This window comes from Vidua macroura, chromosome 18 (assembly GCF_024509145.1).
Source record: "Vidua macroura isolate BioBank_ID:100142 chromosome 18, ASM2450914v1, whole genome shotgun sequence".
Classification (NCBI taxonomy): Eukaryota; Metazoa; Chordata; class Aves; order Passeriformes; family Viduidae; genus Vidua; species Vidua macroura.
The window spans coordinates 3771358-3783998 of record NC_071588.1 but is presented as its reverse complement, the minus strand read 5'-3'; the positions used below and the strand labels follow the sequence as shown (position 1 = coordinate 3783998).

Genomic DNA, 12641 nt, shown 5'->3' with positions numbered 1-12641 from the left:
TCAGATCACTGGGGTTTTCCCCTCAAAATGGGGAAGGACAAAGTCCAAACAACTTTCTTCCCAGCCAGACGATAACAACGTCTGTGACACTTCAGCTGCGGAGCCATCCGTGTCCTGGAGAGTTTCAAATGTGACACCTTTCCCTGCCACACAGCCGACCTGGAGGTGTCATCCTTCCCCTGCTCAGCTGCACCTTGGGTTCAGAAGGTTCTGTGTCTGTCTGGCAGCTGCTGGCTCGGGGTGGCCTCCCAGTCCCTGTCCTTGGGCTGCTGGAGTTTGCTGGCCACGGTCCCAGTTTGGCTCCTGTGTCACACAAAGCCCAGACCAGGCTTCTGCTGCTGGTAGAAAATTTGGTTACCAAGTAGAGGGTGGATCTGTCCATTCCTGTGACAATGAACTTGTGTTTTTTCTGTGTGGCTGAATTGTTTCCAGATAATTGGGAGTCCTCTGAAAAACTTTTGTGTTTAAGAACTTGTGTAAAACCAGACCTTGGTTTTTACACAGATGCATTTCCTGTTTTTTGTGCTCTCATTCCTGTCCCCGTTCTCCCTTCCCTTTCCCCCTTCTGCATATGTTTTACTGGTCTGGTGTTGTCTCTAACTTTATCTGGTTTCTGTCTCAGCAGTAGAGTAAATTCTATTCCCCTGATAGTACAATGGTGGATATAATATAAACTTCAGAGGATTCTCCAGGGACTAAGAGTGAACCAGTCACCAAAGTTGTCTTGGAACTGTTCAGAATGGCAGTGCTATAGCTGAAAAAGCAAGGGCCAGTTTCTGCTCTAGTGTAATTGCATTTTAACCTTCTTGTTACAGTGGACAGTAATAGACCATGAATTGACATAAAGTTTCTTTTTGTGTTAATTAAGAACTGCAGACCTCAGTGTCAGAGTTAAGAAGGAAGGCTTACTCGAGACTTGTGTTTCATCTCCACTCATTTGTAAAACAAAATATCTAGCTCTAATAGCAGCTAAGTGAATAAAAATATCTGCATGGTTCTGGAGTCTTCAAAAAAGAATTTTAAAAAATTAAAATATCTAGCTCTAATAGCAGCTAAGTGAATAAAAATATCTGCATGGTTCTAGAGTCTTCAAAAAAGAATTAAAAAAAAAATATTAAAACTAACACTGACCTTTCCAGAAGATGGGAAGTATGCACTTGGCAAGAGGCTAATTTACCTTTCTATTTCCCAAATTCAGCATGTCCCAAAATACCATACAGCAAGGAGACAGGCCCTTCTTTCTACTTTGCCAGTGAGTTGGGTTTTTTGTACTAATTTTGATTGTACAGAAAAGCACTTTCTAAAGAACCACATGTTAAAGGAATGGGACGTGTTGAGGGAACAAGTTTCCTTGCACCAAACCAGGATGTGGAAAACGCAGGAAGGTTCCTCTCAGTGGGCAGGGAATGGAGCTTTGGAAGAGATTTATATGATCACAGGAAGCTGAGTTGTCAATTCTTCAAAAATTTATTTTGAATATGGAATAATCTCTGACTTCACTACCCAGTCTTTTCATCTGCAGCCAGAAGTGGGCTCTAAGAAATCCTTCCCTGTGAGGGTGCTGAGGCCCTGGCACAGGGTGCCCAGGGAAGCTGTGGCTGCTCCATCCTGGAGGTGTCCAAGGCCAGGTTGGATGGGGCTTGGAGCATCCTGGGATAGTGAGAGGTGTCCCTGCCCATGGCAGGGGGTGGCTCAAGATGATCCTGAAGGTCCCTTCCCACCCAAATCACTCTGTGATTCTGTTGCCTCTACTTAAACCTGTGAAAGCTGCTTTGCTCCCTTTCATGGGATATTCCAAACAGGATTTTTACACCTGACGAGTTACCAGCTTCCTAAAAGGAGAAGCAGCTTGGGCCTCATCCCTTTAAAAAGCCATGGCTCAAGTTTTGAGCCCCTAGGAGGAAATAACTCGAGCTGCAGCCAAGGTGGAGGAAGTTTTCTGTAGAGCTGCCACTGAAGGAGTGCTGGGAACAGCTTGTGGTCATGATTGTATGACAGGGATGAGATGAGGGCTCCTTGGAACTTTCTCAGTTCCATTCCCTAGCTCAGGTGGGGCTGTGCTGGTGACCAGCATCACTGGAGGCACTGGGAGAGGAGCTGGTGCTCTCTGGACACAACAGCCTGCTCCAGCTCATCCACACTTTACCAGCAAAGGCAGAGAACTGCAAAATCCTGCCTTGTCTGCTGGTGTTCAGCAGCTGCTTTGAGGAAGCTGAGGTTTCAGGGGGGTGCTTGCAGGATGAACTCTCACCCAGGACATGGGAAAGGAGGAGTTGCAGTTTCAGGCTGTTTCTGTTCTTGCTCCTGTCCTGCCGTGGCACTTGTTGCTGTGTCTGTCTGTAAGTCTGTGCAGCTCATGCCAGGCACTCTCCTGGGTTGGTTTTTTTTTTTTGTTTTGTTTTGTTTGTTTTTTTTTTTTTTTTTTGCATTAGCTCATGCAAGAGGGATGTGAGAAAAACCACTTGTTCTCCAAAATTCTCCTGTGGAGCAGATTTCCTGTGTTTCTTGTGCCACGCTGGTTCTGCCTGAGTGGGGCTGTAGGATGCTGACCTGTGCTGTGTTCATGCCTCTTGGTTTGGTGCACTGAAATCACTTCAATAACCTCGTTCCTTTCTTGGATTATCTTTGAAGTCAAGTCCACTCTACCTGTGTAAAATGACTTCTTGAAATGTTTGTATGATGAAAGAAACATTTGCTATTTCTTTGCTTCCTACCATTCAGGTCTTTTAAATGTAGTTATCCTCACCATCTTACTGGCTCTGGCAATAATTTTGAAGTTTGTTCACTGGTCAGTTCTTGAAAATAGGCTCTTCACTGCATCTTTGGACCACGACCAACTCTGACCACCATTGGCACCATTGAAATTCCAGGGAAAAGACAAAATTACAAAATTACACAATGTGGTTTCACATATTCCCTTGTAGCTGAGAGTTCTGCTTGATTTCTGCTGCTCTGACCTCTTCTGATTTCAGCTCCTTCTGTGGGTTCTGTGGCTGACTACTTCTTGTTTGCTCTCAGAAATGGGGTGCAGTTCTGTAGAGTTGAATTCAGTAATTCAATCCCTGTGATGTTTTTCTCCCATTCCGTGACTGAGTCGCTCCCATCCCTGCCAGGTCAGTGCAGTGAAATATCTCACATTAGAACCAATGTGATTAGAAAGATGCAGAAGTGAAGGAGGTCAGCCCAGGCAGAGGAATTTAGGGCATAAAGGCTGAGAAACCCAGTGGTATTTGTGCTGGAATGAGCTGAGGTGACTTGCAACAAGGTGTGTCCTTTCCTGGCACGTTCTCAGGTAATAGGTGGCCATTTGGAAAATCTCCAAAATACTGACAGCTGGGGGGAAATGTTGGATAATGGGTCTTTTTTTTTTTTTTTTTTTTTTTCACCTCCTGTCTTGTCTTATTTGCTGTTAATTTGTGTAGTGAGCTGTTTTGATGACCAGGCAAAAATTTCCTTTAAAAAAATCCCAGGGAAAGTGTTTTAGTTCTGGCTGAGCAGGTGAATTTTTCATGGTTTTTGCAAGACTCCTTTGACAGCCCTGCTGGTCTCAGAGATTTCATTGGCTTGGCAGGAATTACCTCCACTAACTAAACATGAAAAACCATTTACACTGCTGGAGTTGGAGTCTGAACTCTGGTTTTGAGCTGGGAATGTATTTCAGACCTGCTGAGTTGTTCTTGGTTCGTGTGCAGGGACTGGCCAGGATTTAGAGAAGTGCCCAGATAACATTTTTTGAAGGGCATTTTTAATATTACTGTTAAAACATAATTTGCAGCAGCATCCAAAGTGGTTTTAAGTGGTACAAATTTGGCCATTAGGGTGATCTGCTAAAGACAAAATGAAGGAGAGTAGAAACTAGAGAAATAAATATTCTTCAGTATAAAAAAGTCCAGTGCTTCAAATCCAAAGCTATGGATAAAATATTAGGTGGTTTTGGAAGAGCTGCCACTATGACAAAAACCTGATTCTCCTCCTGGTTTATATCTGTTCTTTAGGGTGCCATTCCTTGGTTTAACTGGTGTCTTAAGAGAGAAATTCCTTATTATGAAGTTTTATTGTAGAAATATCTGCTTCAGTACAACTGAGTTTATTATTCTCTTGGCCATAAAGAACCAAAAGATAAATTGCACAAATGGTTTAATGGAGTCCCACATTATTTTGAGGGCTCTTAACAAGTGATGAGGGAAACTTTGAGTATCTTACAACTTGGAATTAAATTTCATATACATTTTAAAGCCTCTTGAATGGAGATGGAGTTAATTTGGGGTGAGGCTTGCCAGCTCTGTGGCTGAGGCACTGGGAGGATTGCTGGTCTAACGTGCCCTTTGGCAATAAGTAACCCCTCCTTCCATTTACTTCTATTACTTTGACAAAGATAATAATTTCTGGCCTTCTTCAGAGTGTTTATAATAATGAGGTTGAGAAATTTTCCTCCTGTAGAAAGCCATAAACTTGGTACTGTAAAAATCATCAGTGTTGCCATTGATAATTTTGGTGTTGCCAGAGGAGAGATGTCTGAAAGTCAAGTAGGAGCATGGCAGGGATGCTGCTGCAAAATACATTTTAGTAGTGATACAAAAAAAAAAAGAAATCAAAAATACTTGGATTTAAAGCATAACAAAAATGCTGTGGCAGAAGATCCTGCTGGTTTTGACAGTGTGCTTAGAAAATATTGAGGTGTTTTTGAAACCCCTCTCAATCAGGAGGTCTCAGAGTGTACAGCTGTGCTTGCAGATGTGGATAAGAACATTAGGATCAACTCCAGGCTGCAGGAATTTGGTTCATCTGCATTAATAGCCTGAAACTGCTCATCACTGCGAGGCCATTTGCTCAGTGAAGATTTAATAGAGCTTGCCAGGGATTAAGTTAAATGTGGCAGGCAGTTATTTTCTAAAGGAGGAACCTGCACAGGGGAGAAAAACCTCAATCAGGCAAAAATATCCTGGCTCTCTGTATTCTGGTGAGTTGGAACGTGTTAGAACTTGGATTTGTCAGGTTTATAGCAAACCAGACTGGAGGAAAACTGCAGTGGCCATCAAGTTCTTATATAATACCAACCCCATTAAAAATACATATATAACCTGGTAGATACTCATCAGTAATTAACTTCAGAACCACCAAAAAGCACCAAAACAAATAAGGAACAGTTGAAGGAAATATTGAGGAGCAGGCTGATAGTTTTCTTTGGCTGTTTGCTTTTTTAGCACTTTGTCAGCAAAACTCTCCTTGATCTTTCAGGCTGTGACATCAGAAGGATTGACACGTGTTGTCACACACAGAAGTAGGTGCAGACGTGGCCTGGTTGTTGCACAAGACCTAAAAGAAATAGGGGAAACATCCTCATTTTTAGGGTCCTGCTTTTGCGTTGCATGCTTTGTGTTGAAAGGAAGACTTGTTGTCATTATGGTTTTTCATACTTGCTTAGCTTCCCTCAAAAGTTCAAAAAAAATAGGATTTAGTGTGGCCCATTTGAAGCAGGACAGAGCAGGATCCAAGAAGGAACTTGGTGTGTTTGTTGTTGGAGACTGGCACGGCTGTAGCAACAGATGTGGCTTCACTGGGGTAAAAGTTTTCTGTTGTTCAGTTTCTTCCTTTTTGGGAATTTTTTACCTTATTTGCTTCTGATTCAAGGATTGAAGAATTCCGTGGCAGTGTTGGGGAACTCACAGGATGGTGGTGATCCAGAACAGATTGGCCTCGAGGGCAGAGGCAAAATGGGTTATTTTAGCTCAAGAAAGTGGCTTCAGCAAAAATTTGATGCTCGAGCAGCCTCAGTTTTGTCAGCTGTGATGTGTTTGTTGACTCTGGAGCGCACGGGCAGACTTTGTGCTTCCCTCTGACTGTTCTGTGAGCAATTTCCAGAAGAGTAGCATGGTGAGGTTAGCCAGGTATAAGGCCAAAGAATTTTTTTTGGATGGTGGAAATAAAAATGGCTCGTAACACCTTTGAAAAGTATATCTCAGGAAATCCCAAATTGTATGAAAATTATAAATTTGGTCTTTGAAACTGGTCTGTTTGACAAAACAAAAAGATAAAATACTGCTTTTCTCTATGTAGTATCTGTTACATTGTCAAATTAGGGAAGATGAACTGTCTAATTATGGTTGTTTATAGACTTTCCTGCCAAACCAAACTACACAAAAGCAAGGTAAGATCATCAGCTATTTGCAAGATAAATACTTATTTTTTTTTAGAAGGGGGAGGGAATATATTTACACACTGAATTGTAGTGAAATCTTCAAATGCAGATGGTGACTTGATAGAGGTGCACATCCTGAACCTGGTGTTAAATATTCCTCTTTTTCATCCTAGTTTCCACTGGCTCACTTGCTCAGCAGTATGCCCACCCTAATGCTACCCTGCACCCGCATCCTCCGCATCCTCAGCCTTCTGCCACCCCAACTGGCCAGCAGCAAAGCCAACATGCTGGAAGCCACCCTGCTCCAAGCCCCGTGCAGGTAACACAACCCAGGGCCTGAGCAAATCCTGTTTAATTGTGTTTAAGGGATTGCAGCTGACCGGTGTTTGATGTTGATGTATTGATTTCTCTGAGAGGAAAAAGGGTAGGATTGAGCAGAGTCCAACCACTCATTTCTCCATGTGCACAGGGGATGGGGGATGTTTCAGTTTAAGGATTAAGGAAGGGTCATAATTGTGTCAGTGCTTTCATATGGGTGAAGTGGAAATAGCAGATAAATGCTGAGAAGTGTTTGATTGGATTTTGTCAAAGCAGCTGAAAACAAAGTGGTCCTTGGAATAGGGCTGCATTCCTTAATTCCCTCCTGGGAATAACTGGCTGCAGCTGTGAGGCACTCCCAGCTCCAGGTTCTGCATGGTTTTACCTGCCACTCTGGGTTCTGTTTGCCAGCAGAAGCCGAGCCTGGTGTGGCTGTAAAAGAATTTCCCCACGAGCAGGGGTGATCCTTCGATTCGCCATGTGCAGATTTGGAATTGAGAGCAGTTCCCCACTCCTTTCTCCTTAACAGCATCAGTGTCATTCCTCAGCCCTAACCTAAATGATCTCTGTGTTTTCTTGCAGCACCACCAGCACCAGGCTGCCCAGGCCCTGCACCTGGCCAACCCCCAGCAGCAGTCGGCGATTTACCACGCAGGTCTAGCTCCAACCCCTCCTTCCATGACGCCAGGCTCCAACACGCAGTCTCCACAAAACAATTTTCCTACAGCACAACAAACAGTCTTCACCATTCATCCCTCCCATGTTCAACCTGCATATACCAATCCGCCACACATGGCCCATGTCCCCCAGGTAAACACAGTTTAACAACCTTCAAGACTAAATGTCTTAATGCCACAAAGAGTTAGGACAGTCGGGCCTGCTGAAGTGATTGCCAAGCTGTCACCTCTCAGCACAGACTTACCTGTTGTTGTTATTTAGGTTTCTGTCTGTACATTGCCTTTATTTAGAATTTGACAAGGTGTACTTGGACCTCAGCTTCCAACACCTAGTGCATCTGCAACTGTAGTTTAATGAAGACATCTTAAGCTGGCACTGCTACTGAAATAAATTGAGCTCTCTTCCCAGTTCCTGGCTCCCATCCTTGTCCCTGCCCCACCACTCTGCTCACAGAACTGCTTGGCCGTGGAGCAGACCAGGCTGGGGACACAATTCAGCTGAAATGTGCCTCCCCTACCCCCTTTTTAGGCTATTTCTTGGTCAAATTGGTTCCCTGCTCAGTCAGGTGCCTGATCCCAGGAAGAGCTGGCATACAGAAAGGTTGGAGGTGGGAGGTGAGTGCAGAAAGGCTGAATTGCTGCTTTTGGTGGCATTTTCAGGCTCTGCATCGTAGACAAATTTTATACAAATACATCCAGGAAAGGACATGACAGGATTTCCAGGGAGTAGCAAGGCAGTGCAGGGAGAGAGGAGGGAGTTGAGGTGACTGCAGGACAATCCTTGCAGAAAGAAGCCTGTGTGTGTGTGGTGTGTGTGTGTGGTTCTAAATGAACTGCTTGTGCTGAAGATCCCCAAAGATTGTTGGGCAACCTAAAACAACCTTCAGAATCAGAAACCCACTTCTCTTAACTGCTCTCTTGTGGTCAGCTCCCTGAGAAAAAGGATTTGGGGAAGGGAAGCACATGATAGATTAATCAAGAGCTCCTTGTAAAGCAGTGTGACACAGATTTTCTGATGTTTACTAAATCTCCTGGATTTAGTGTCCTTTGTCAAGGAACAGGCAGTTCAATCAATAATTTGCCTGCACAATTTTTTCTTCAGGCCAAGAACTTGGTGTCTGGCTTCTGCCTTCTCACACAGGTTAACAATAGTTTGGGATAAGGTGACTAACTATGATTAGGGATGTTAATCTGACAGGTGTCCAGTCCCTTGCAGAATTCTGATAAAATCTTTGCTTTGGTCCCTGGGACAGTCAGTTAAACCAATAAATCAATAGTTCTGTAGGGATCGTTTTACTGATGTTGAGTTTTTAGCTTTTTTAATTCTCTTAGGCTTTTAATTTCTCTGCTTTTTTGGGGGTGGGAGGATAAGGAGAGGATGGCCAAAGCTGATAATTGCTGTGGCATCTTGGCACATCCTTCCCTTCTCTGGTTTCTGCCCGAAACAAGACTCTGCTCTGCTCTGGTGTGAAGGCACTGCTGTGAATGCCTGGGTTGTGTTTAGAGCTTCTCAGAGGGGTCTTGGCTTAGTGGCATGTCCAGTGCTGTGATTTGAAACATGAAACATTTGCTTGAAGGCCAAGAAAGGGGAAAGCTGTGCCTGAATTGTGCCCTGGCCAGGCCAGGGATGCAGGATGTGACCATTGCCTTCCTTTCTGTGTGCCAAGCAAACCAAATTAAACAAATCAGATGCAACTTTGAGTCAGAACTGACTGCTCAGGCAGCGTTTATAGCAATCACAGACAAAGCCTGCCTTTGCCCTTGATTTTAATTTGTGCAGTCTCTTCTGCAATTTTTTTTAGAATGAAACTGCAATTTGTGATATTTACATCAAACTAATTGACTTTTCCAATGAAGTAGTTCCCTCAGAAATCTCTAGTGAAGGCATAACTACAGTTCTGTCAGAAATTTTAAATGCATGTAATTATTCCATCGTGGGGAAACTAATCACTGGATTTAATAGTTTTTTAGCAGCCTCATTCCCAGCTTCTAAACACAATTCTGAAATACCACGTAGTAAGAACTTCAGTTAGGCCAACACAGGGGATCAATCCAATTTCCCTTCAGGTTATCAGATGAATCTTGAGCTGGTGGATATCCCACTTGAGAACCAGTACTTTAAAATTCATTAGAGAGTGCTGTCAGCTGCCAATCTGCAAAATGTTTGAGCCCCAGCAGAAAAAATTTATCCACTGTGTGTATTGACTCCAGCTGCTCTATGAATAGCTGCTTTATAATGATGGCTTCTACAATAGCATGTTTGTCAAAGTCAACGTGGAGCCAGTCCTGGGAGGTATTTCTGTTCCACAGCCTGATCTCCTAAACCTTTTTTAGAGCAAGAGTGAGATTTGAATTGCAGTTCCTGCCTTTAAAGGCTTCTGGGGTGCTACTAACCACGTGCAAGTCTGATCAAAGAGTTTGGGGAATGTCTGTGATGAGTCAAGTAACCCTTTTTGTCTTTAAGAAATAAAATTCTAGCCACTACCTGCTATCTGTCTTTACTGGCATGGGAGACCTGTGAGGCTGCAGTTCTGGGATATGGTAGAAACAAACTTTAGGTACAAATGATGGGGTTTTGGGGCTTTTTTTTTTCCCCAGGAGAAATCCACTGAGAGCTCTGAGTTTCTTTGTGCTTTTAAGAAATTAATGTTTGCTAGGTTTTTAAATAAAATAAATTGATGACCTCTAGAGACATGAACTGCTCTGAGCTAAAGAACCCACCAAGTTCCTGAACTTCTTTGCCAGAGGTGATCAGCCATGGGAAGGATTAATCTCCTTTTCCACTGAGACTTAGCCCTGATTGCTCAGATTACACAAGAACTGCGATGAGCTGAGCTGGAAGCAGAACAAAGCTGCCCTGAGAGTGTGAAGGGATGAAATCACTCATGTCAGGAGGACTTGGCTGAGCACTGTGTGGGCACAGGTCACTGGAGAGGACAGGGAGGTTCCCAGGGCAGGGAGCCAGGAGAGAACGTGGGGTTGTGCAAGGAGAGAGCTGGGGAAGGGATGCCAGACTCTCAGTGCCTGTGATGTTCCTGTCTGTACCCTCTAGGAAGTGCTTTGATGGAGGTGACTTACAGAAATGTTCTGAAGATTTGTTGCTGAATTGTTATTTTTTTTTTAATACCCCCCCTGTTTAATGCTGGCAAAATGGCTAAAATTGAGAACTCAACTCAGAGCCAGCAGTAAGGACTTGAGCGCTTTTTTTAATTATTATTTTTCCTTTTTGTTGTTATTATTTTTTTTTTTTTTGTGTTACAACTTCTGCCTTAACCCCTAACCTAGTTAAAAAACAAAACAAAACAAAACAAAAAAAAAAAAAACAAAAAAAAAAAAAAAAAATGAAGAGTAAACCTTTGCTGACGGAGCAAACTTTCGCCAGTCATGTGGCCAGGAGTTGCTGCCTCCTTGTGACCATGATACTAAAGAGCTCTTTGTTTCAGGCTCATGTACAGTCAGGAATGGTTCCTTCTCACCCAACTGCCCATGCTCCAATGATGCTAATGACGACACAGCCTCCCGGTGGTCCCCAAGCCGCCCTCGCTCAAAGTGCACTACAGCCCATTCCAGTCTCGACAACAACACATTTCCCCTATATGACCCACCCTTCAGGTGAGGAGTGTGTGCCCGGGAGACCTGCACCCTAACTGAGCCAGGTCGAGGAGTGAGGACTGGGAGAAACCAGATCTTTGGGGAAAATAATAATAATAATAAAAAAAAAAGACAAAGAAAACCAACCAACCTTAAGATGTCCTTGTGTTTCACAGGTGTGCTTTGGCAGCCTAGAGAAGCGTAGGTTTAGCTGGTGATTTGTACCAAATTCAGGGAATATTTGTGCTTTTTCTCTAGCTGGAGTGGAGAGAAGGAGAGGTGTGAGACACTGGCACTGTGGGACTGAGTTTGCCGTGGGGGATGGACTGACTGTGTGTAGTTTATAATGATCAGAGGTTTGATTCAATCTGGAGGACAGGAGTGAAATGTTGTGTGGGGGTAGGGCTGCTAGGCTGCTGGTAAAGTAAAGTGACAACTGAAATCTAAACTTTAATTCAGAGTAACGTTCTGCAGCTTTACTTTGGGGGGAAAGTAGGAGTTGTGTGACTTCTTTCCACTTTAAATTTAACCTTATTTAGGTTTCTTTGATTATTCAAGTTCAAACAGCCTCTGAACTTCTGTAGTGATTTCGTTTTACCTGATGTTTCTTGGGGAACTTGTGAGCAGAACAAAGCTGCTTTCTGAGGGCTTAGGTAGGGAAAAAGAAAAAAAAAAAACATCCCAAGGACATCTTGATGTGCAGGGTTTTGTTTTGTTCTCTAAAAAAAAAAAATAAAGGAAAAAGAGGAAAAAAATAAAAATAAAAGAAAGTTGAGCTCAGTAGTTGTCCTGTGACCACTTTACTAGCAAACTGTTGTGTGGCTTGCCAATTTATTATTTACATTTGAACTTTTTTTTTACAGTACAAGCCCACCACCAACAGCAGTTGTAAGGCTCATCTGGAATAACTGAAAGGCTGGATACCTTTTGTAGGCCAAATACCCTCCTTCTACTGCTTCTGCCAACTGGAAGCACAGAAAACTAGAATTTCATTTTATTTTGTTTAAAAAAAAAAAAAAATTTTTGATTTCTTGTAACATCCACTAGGAATGCTAACAGTTCATCTTGCAGTGGGAGAGATTCGGACTGAGTAGAGGCATTTAGGAACTTGTGGGCTATTCCATAATTCCATGCACTGTATCTGAGTCCTGCAAGTGCCCCAACTCTGCTTGCTGAAAACTGGAAGTTATTTATTTTTTAATGACCCTTCAAAGTTACGAACTCGTCAGCTAGCAAAAGAAGTAACAAGAGTGATTCTTGCTGCTATTATCACTAAAAATCAAGACTTGGAGATCCCTTTTACTTCTAACTAAACTTGAAACAGGTTCAGTAAAAAAAAAAAAAAAATTCTAATCGTCAAACGGATGAGTTATTATTTATAAATCACGTTTGATGAGATAATCACTATCGTGAGACAGTGATGTAACTTTTAAGTTAAGAAAACTTTTACTTTGTAGATAATATAAAATAAAAACTTAAAAAAAAAATTAAAAAATAAAAAAAGTTTTAAAAACTGACCCTCCTCGGTGTTTGTGTGGTGATTTTTGAGTCCCTTCCCGTACCAGCTGCTGCAGCTCCAATCCCAACTGGAGCCAGGGTTTGCCTGAGTCTGTTATCTGCTGCTGCTGCAGGGGCATTGCAGGAATAAGGGAAGGGTTTGGGAATCCCAAATTCAGCCCAGTTTTCTAACAAGGTTTTGTGTCCAGGGGATTTTGTGTTCCTGATCCCTCAGCCTCGAGCCGCTCTCAACAGGGTCGGGAAAGGTCCTGGACGGGCCTTTAAGGTGATGGAAGTACAAAAGTCAGTGGTGCTGCTGGAGAAGGAAAGGAAAGGTAAGAATTCCCTGGCAAAATGCCTTAAAAAGATGGGCAGACAAAGTTATCCCTGCTCCAAGTGCCGTGTCCTGACTGTCCTGA

At 43.0% G+C, this 12641-nt stretch overlaps 1 protein-coding gene across 14 annotated transcripts in view; it reads left to right on the top strand.

The window, feature by feature from the left end:
* The window catches only part of ATXN2 (ataxin 2), a 49429-nt gene extending 37187 nt beyond the window's left edge, over positions 1 to 12242 (top strand). For 9 of the 14 annotated variants that reach the window (XM_053993409.1, XM_053993414.1, XM_053993407.1 and 6 more), the window contains 4 exons: positions 1199 to 1252; positions 6313 to 6458; positions 7040 to 7267; positions 10578 to 12242. In XM_053993409.1, the coding sequence (XP_053849384.1) occupies positions 1199 to 1252; positions 6313 to 6458; positions 7040 to 7267; positions 10578 to 10781 (632 nt within the window). In that variant the 3' untranslated portion in view covers positions 10782 to 12242. The remainder of the gene's footprint in view (positions 1 to 1198; positions 1253 to 6312; positions 6459 to 7039; positions 7268 to 10577) is intronic. The other 5 variants (XM_053993408.1, XM_053993406.1, XM_053993412.1 and 2 more) reach the window with 3 other exon arrangements.
* Positions 12243 to 12641: the final 399 nt, after the last annotated feature.